Here is an 8,087-nt window from a genome sequence, read left to right as displayed (position 1 = left end):
TTCAATTGACTCATGCTTTCAACTATGAAATATGTTTTAACGATTAGAGACAGCTGACCTTTAAAAGCAATGGAGTTCTGTGTTACTTCATTACACGTTGCTAAGCGAATATATTTATGGCCTATCATATTGCCCATCTAAATAAATGAACGGTATAATCCTCAGAGATTTATTACTGTACTCAACATACAAACCGATTTTTCACTCAGCCTTACTAGCTTGGGTGAAGTTTGCCGTTGTTAATATGTAAATTAACGGATATTTACATTCGCTATTTGCTATCACTTACTAAGTATGAAGTTATAATTTAGTAGCGAATGACTTTTCCGTCAAATATTTACTATGTGATGAATGGTTATGGTTAGGTAAAACGAATTCTCAGTGCATACGACCGACACAATGTAAGTGATTAAACTGGTCAATTTTAAGCTATTATTGACTAAGTTTTGCTACAGGTAACACAGCTTCTGTGTAATACGTTTTAAAGAACCGCACCTTTATTTGTTTTCTAGATAGTCTTCTTTTCACGGAGCGTGAATACAGAATTATTTTTAACTAATCCTTAACCTTACAAAATTAGGAACTCTGTCGTTGTATTTTCATAGTTATGCGTCTCGTTTATGCTTGCAAACCACGAGAGTACTCGTCATTAGTAGTTATCATTTGTGGAGCAGCTTGAGCCCACAAAGTGATTTACGACCGCTTTGATTTAGCATAATACAGCTCCAAAATCTGCTTTGTTTTGAGAATTATTCCAAGTTCCCAATCATTCAATTAACTTGACCTCAAAAATATCCAAGAACATTAATATACAATTTTACAGAAACACAAAACTACCTGGTTGAGCCAAGCAAATCCGCAGACCAGTTGATGAAGAATCTATGATATTTGACGTAAATGCCGCTTCGCTTATACAACAAAATATTTGCCAATTGGTTGAACTTATTAAAGATAAATGATTTTGTGAACTAATCTATAACAAATGAACATAAAAATCAACTATAGTGAAAAAAAGTAGAAAAACAATTTTAAAAAACTGCCTACTATCGAATACATTAGAAGAAAAGGAGAAACAGTTGTTAGACTTGATTCTTAGTGGCTATTAACTACTAAAAACACTTCTATATTAATACAAAGTAATAAATCTTTACTTGTAGGTCACCTGAAAATCTTCCAATTTCGTTTATAGCGTGATTTTCAAACAATCATGTCAATTAAGATATTTCTTCTTCTAGCAAATAACATAAACGAAGCTATTTTCCGAAGCCAATGTATCACCTCAAATAAAATAACGGTGTAAACTCTTGAATTTATTTATGACTTCATCTGTAAATAGTAATACTGTTAACTCAATAGTTATCATTTCTGAAAATTTATTTTGGGATTAATTGATTGTTTGAACTTGTGTATTCAAGAGTTCTTGTTAAAAAGAGAATTTTAGACAAAGTTATCTTATCGTACCTCCGTTCTTACCGTACACTTAATCTACATTCTTAAAAATTGCTTTTTGAATATACCGCTTTTTGCTTTAGTGATTTTTTAACATCAAATCAAAGTATACTTGTTTCCATGCTATTGCGGGTTAAATTTTACTTATCAATGTTTAACTTTTCATGTTATTTCATCCATTTTCATGTTTGTTATTATTGTAATATATTCAGTTTCCATGACAACGCTGATTAATGTACACGCTTGACAACACTTCTGGATTCAATCGCTTTCATAAGAAAGTCATCTATATTGTCTTTCATAACTATAAACATACTTCTAAGGTTCTATACGTACTTTTATAAATATATAGAAGGGACATAAAACGCTTGCTTGTTATATTACTATGCTTCAACATGATTTTTTTGTTAAAATCAAACATTTAATGAATTGACTTTGATTAATATTTTTTCGACTATTGAGAATGCTTACAAGCATACATAAAAAAACTCATGGGAATATAATGAACTTTAATAAATTTGCACAAAAATTACAAATGTTTGCATAAACAGTGTCTATTAACTTACAGAGATGCAACTGACAAAGTTACTGAGTTAGTAGAATTCATTCTAAAGTAGAGTATGTTTGTTTTGTTTTTTAATGTACACTAATTAATTAAATCTGGTTTTGTGGTTTATATATATTATATATATATATATATATATATATATATATATATAAAGTATCTAGTTTAGTTCAGAAGACTTGAAATGTGGCATTTTCATGAGCTCAAGTATTTTCCTTTAAAGCGTTATATAACAGATCGTGGGGCCGTTTGTTAACACTGATATTTTTACAATAATTACTAACTAATCATATTTTTATTAGCTATTAATTAGAAGTTTATGGCTTTTATCATTAATTTGGGTACGCCTTTTTTGCAATCTAGCAGATACACGATTACTCTGGCGACCTGTTCCTGATTCAAAAGAGATATATAAGAAACATTTCTGAACATTATTTAGCAAAGAATGCCAATTAACAGTATGAAGTAATTGTATAAATCTGATAAAACCATTTTCAATCCCTCCTTTAATGCTATTCCATTATGTTTTCGCGTGAAAATACCTTAACGAAAATAGGGCTTAAGGTTAATTTTATGATTTTAATGAAATGAGTTATTTAATATTTAAAATGCTCGAGTTACCATAGGGACCAGTAAAAGTGGTTAATTGAGTAAAACATAGAAATCTGTGACTGTTATGTAGAAAGTTCCGATCCTAGTAGCTACATTCTGTGAACTTAATGAATAAGTAAGTACAAATGTCCTGGACTGTTTATATATTCAAACAGACTGAAGTTTAAGAAAAGTCATTCAACAAACTTTTGAAAGTTCAGATATTATGGATAGCAATTGATTAGCCCTACTTATAATATACTTTATAAACACAAACATTCTAGAAGTGTACATTTAAATATATAATATACTAACGCAAATCAGAGGCTTCTTATAGACTTTCTGAAACTGTCTAATACAAACAGAAACTCTTAAAATTATAACGTCATTCAGTTTAGTGCCCACACTGAGTGTCTGGTCAACATAATATTGTTGGTACTCATAGGTAAACAGCCTTGTTTCGGTTACTTTATAATGATCGATTAAATACAATTTTATGTTGAGTTGACTAAATTTGTATACACAAATACATGTAAGCAGAAGGTAGCTTTGTGTAGTTCATAAAGCATATGAACTTCACTTCAATATTCAGAAAGTAATTTGCTAACAATACTTATAATGAACGGGTTTCAGGTCTATACAGAACATCTCCAACACAGCAACCTAATCTTTTGCAAACTTTATTTTTATTAAAAATGATATACCTGTTAATCCAACTATCATCGATAAAAATATTTGAATTGGTAACATGTCTTTAGGGATGTCAATTTTAAGCTGTTTGCATATTTTCACTTCAAACATTTAATCATAGCTAATAATGAAATCTGAAAATAGTCTCTTTTTCTTGACCACCTAATTTCCTATTCGAGTGAACGATTATGTCCCTGTTTGGATAATGTAGTGATGGAAATCTTCTGAATTATTTGACAACCTGCTTACATAGAAGCATATAGTCCTCGTGATAGCAACATTTAAAAAATCGCAAAAGTTTACATTTCTCCAAAGCCAACCAACTTGCCTCATTTTTTAACAATATATTATAAATAACATGAAGAGCTGTGAGCCTTTTAAAAACAGTTTTACAATTTTTGAAAAACAGGTATTCACAAAATATTTACGAAATTTGACTTACCCTGAATAAATTACAAATCTGTATGAGAAATAGCATTTGGAACATTTGGTATACAAAATACTATACTCACCTCCATCTCAGTGACAGGCTGACATGTCCTATTAGTAGCGATAGTATCAAACAATTTTTCTGATTCGTAGACGTCGATTTCTTCCACACCGTAGGGCTCCTCCTCGATTATGAATCTATTTGTTTCATTAAGACTACTTCCAAGCAAAGTATTATTCAATGTCTGCCCTGTACACAAATCTGTTTCACATGTACTTTTCTTATCAGAGTTTTCATCATTGTCATTAAAATGATCAATGGTTTGAAAAGCTGATTCATTTCGATCTAGTTTTTCTGTCTGTTTTGTTCCATCTAATGGCAGTGAACTATAAAATATATTAGAATAACTGCGTATCGATTCACAGTCAATACATTCATTTGAAGCCTTAAAACGGTGGTGAAGATTTAAAATCTGAAAGGATATTGATTCATGTTCTGAATCTACATTGGCGTCGACAAAACAAATATCATTTCCAGATAACGATTTCTGTTCCAAATGAGAGTCAGATTTTGTTCGTTCAATGGTTAAAACTTCATTATTCTGTTAATGATAGAGGGTATTAAAAATACATTTTGATGTTAATAAAATCAAATCTACTTTTTGACATAGTGAAACAGAGTACTAACAAAAACTAAGAATAAACAAGGCTAGAAATGATATTCATATATCTACATTTATGTTTATGATGTAATGAGAAAAGCTTTCGATCTTTGTAGTATATGGGAAATAAAGTATCTTTACGATTTTTAAAGCCCGAATAATATATTGTACACATCATGCAAACAAACTACACTAGTAATGGTCAAATATTCAGAAGATATTTATATTGTAACATTAAGATATGTCATTTTTAATTTAACTGTTCGTACAATTTCAATTATTTATCAACAAATGGTCTCATAAGGTCTGTTTTGTTTAAAGTAAATGATGGAGTATATGACGTTTCACGCACACATCTGTCTTCAGCTAACTTAGTGTATAAACGCATCTAGGAATTTGCCAAAAAATCTATCCATAGATGTTGAACTTGACCAAAACATATTCACGGAAAGTTTTTTTCTTCTTATAAACTAATGATAACCATATAAACGTTATAAGAACTGAGTTATTTCAACTAATTACTATTTATTCACATGGTAAAATGATGACCATGTATGGTGAAGTGATGTATGTACAAGCGCAATTGTTTGATTTATGATTATTTTCCATACCTGATTGGATAGAAAATTTGAAAGTGAAAAATATACTTATACTGGTATTTTATTATTTACATCTAATTTCAGATGAAAGGTTACCATAACACAGGTTAAAAGTATTATACTAAAAAAAATGGTATAAATAAAAGTAAATAATTCTATAATCAAGCAAACCTTAATATTATTTTATTTTTACGATTGTATGATGGCGGTTTATTTTACTTAGCTGCTTAAACTTTCACTAAGTGATTAAAAGTCAATAATTTTAACCACCAAGTTACAACTTCATAATAACTATAAAATTGAGCCACACATCAAAGGGACTAACCAAAAAACTGGTCATATCGTTCAGACAGATGAAGAAGCCATTTTTATTGCTATAAACAATTTTCACCATTGAATATCAACAGATTGACAGTTAGTATGAAACTTTGAACTGGTAAAATATTTGAATAGTGTATTGACAATCATGAAATAAAATTTGCTCCATAATTCCGAAACGAATTCTAATTTTGGATTTGAATCATACATAAATACGCAAACGAATCGCTAAAACCTAAAAGCACTGGATATCTGTTTGGTTCTAATATGGGACTCCTCAACAGTGCGTACGCACGACCCAGGCACTGAGGATCTAACTCAGGGCATTCAGGTTTTGCGCACGAAAACTTGACCTCCAGAAAATAGAGCAGGGACTCAGTCCTGTCCAAGTCTAACTTCAGTCGGTCCTTCATATTACACAACCAATTCTTATTGTCTTCGGTGGGTACCTTGTGCATATGCGGCATGATTGAACTCCGTTTGTTAAGACCTCTAACTAGGACTTCGGAAAGTCCCTCTTGAAGCTATTCACTAGTAATCACATCATGAATTTCAGTATGGGAGTTGTTAATGTTTTTGAGATTGATTAATGTTAGAACTCAGTCTAAGTTAGACAACTGTTGAAAACCTTTAGGCTGGGTTAGTGTTTTCAATGAAATTGAACACTCTTCATAGCCCGCATACTGAAAATAAAGAACTGTCCAGATACTAACCTTTCCTCACATACTCGTTTAGCGTCAGTTGATGGCTGTGAGTTGTAGCACTTAAAAGAGCATAAAACCAGAGAGTGTTATTGAGGTTAAGCGCAGATCAACGATGGTCCTCCTTTGTTCTTTATAAGAAATGGACTCACTTTGAATAAAGTTCGATATGTATTATTGTAGAAACGAAACTTTTATTAAAAATTTAGGTTGTACAATTGGACAACTAGAAGAGGAAAGTTTCGGTTATTATCAATCGGCTATAGAGTATTACAATCCAGTCCGATGGATGTAATATTAGAGACGTTTAGCGTAATTTGCTTAAGGGTGTAAATCATATAGGGTTTACTAATAAAATTACACACAAAAATATCTTATAAAACGCGTATAATAAAAAAATAATGCACACGAGGTTATGTTTACAAAAACTAAATCATATTAGAGACTACATCAAAACATCTTTCAAGCAACGTCAGACAAATTAACAATTATTTGAAGTGTTACAATAGAGTAAAAATTAATTACGCTATCACATAGATGTACATCATGAACTAGTGGTTCAGTGGCTAACCCTTTTGAATTTAGCCTACAAGATCACGATATCAACTATCGCCTTACCTTATCCAATTTTATCAGCCTGTTATAACACTAAGTCTCAAACAAACAGTGTAACATAGAGCTGGCTTTAAATTAATTACATTATTATCATTATCAACATTAAATTGTTAGCTCAAAATCATCATTAAATTAGACCAATTCAAAATTACATTTTTATCTCCTTCTAAATTCTTGTCTCCATCCTGTCGATGAGTAACGAAATAATGAGGAGGAACAGGTGGTGGTCGTCGTGGTGCTGAAGGTGGAATATTTTTTGTTGTTGAAGTACAAGAAAATTGACATGAATTAGAAGGACTAGAAAGATCAGAACATGGTGAATCTCCAGATATTGCATTTGAAGAAGTTGAATCAGCTGAATTATATTGAAATTTTCTACATGTATGATTAGCAGAAACTTCATTATTTATAAACTGATGGCATACACATGAAGTGGTATTTTCAAAATTTTCTACAAATTAAAATAAAAATTGACTTGTTTTAGTAAAAATAGGCTACAGAGTATTATGTTTGAAAATTCATTGATAGTATTAAATCAAAGGAAATCATACAGCTATAGGAGTTTGTGGGAAACTGAAGGTCCTGGGTTCGAGTCCTGCGTGCCAGGTCAAAGATGGGCACAGCTGAGGGGTCACACACTAGGGCTAAATGGTCGTTCAGTGCTTCAAGGTTTTCAATAGCGGTTCATGATGTCAATAAAAACTCAGCTATCGCCACAAACCTATACTGGTAATCCTTTTTTCTTTTAAGATATTTCCACTAACACAGTATTTTATTTATCATACATACATATATGTACTTAATACTTCTATTGCAAATTGAAAACTAATTAGTAGAAGCAATTTTAGGCGCTGTATTTCCAGCCAAACATTTTAAATTGTATCATTAACAAACCAAATACAACCTTTCATCATATAAAAATTACACAAATTCTTATTTCATATGTAATTTGAACAGAAAAATTCATGCTGATATTTAATGGAATGTAATGCACTATTTAAGATGTGATTACTTTCTAATGTTTTAATGAAAATAAAAAGGTTTATTGTTTCCTTAAAAAATTATTAGACATAATTTTTAGTCAAAGGATGTTTTGCTTCCATATTAATAATAGTGGCATTAAAATATTACGATATGATTTGAGAAAAAGTTTGCCTAGTTAAGGAAATAAATTGATACAACGCTTTAATACATTTATTTACAGATTAAGCTATTTAACACTGATTATTTATTTAAATTATGAAATCTTATCAATTAGTGGCTTCACTATTAAATTATCAGTAACTAATATTAGGGAGAAAAAACAGTAATTAATCAAAAATTTATTTTCATAGTTGAAATTATGAATCAACTGAAGCTAGACCACCAGGGAAAACCTGGAAGCACTGGAAGGCCATTTCGTCCTATTGTGGAACTCCTCGGAAGTGCGCATCCACGACCTCGCCTCGCGAGATTCGAACCCAGAACC

The 8,087-nt window shown here is 30.8% G+C and overlaps 2 protein-coding genes across 2 annotated transcripts in view; both read right to left on the bottom strand.

The window, feature by feature from the left end:
• Positions 1-3,406, bottom strand: part of Smp_175160 (serine/threonine kinase) — a gene marked incomplete at both ends in the record, with an annotated part of 37,740 nt that extends 34,334 nt beyond the window's left edge. Inside the window, 1 exon segment of the mRNA XM_018789845.1 lies at positions 3,310-3,406. Within this exon segment, the coding sequence (XP_018655247.1) occupies positions 3,310-3,406 (97 nt within the window).
• A 341-nt stretch (positions 3,407-3,747) lies between these two features.
• Positions 3,748-8,087, bottom strand: part of Smp_096670 (hypothetical protein) — a gene marked incomplete at both ends in the record, with an annotated part of 20,275 nt that continues 15,935 nt past the window's right edge. The window contains 2 exons of the mRNA XM_018789844.1: positions 3,748-4,326; positions 6,772-7,070. Coding sequence (XP_018655246.1) covers positions 3,748-4,326; positions 6,772-7,070 — 878 coding nt within the window. The remainder of the gene's footprint in view (positions 4,327-6,771; positions 7,071-8,087) is intronic.

This window comes from Schistosoma mansoni, chromosome W, assembly GCF_000237925.1.
Source record: "Schistosoma mansoni strain Puerto Rico chromosome W, complete genome".
In the NCBI taxonomy this organism is placed as follows: domain Eukaryota; kingdom Metazoa; phylum Platyhelminthes; class Trematoda; order Strigeidida; family Schistosomatidae; genus Schistosoma; species Schistosoma mansoni.
The sequence above is the reverse complement of the archived record's forward strand: the minus strand, read 5'-3'. Positions and strand labels throughout refer to the sequence as shown.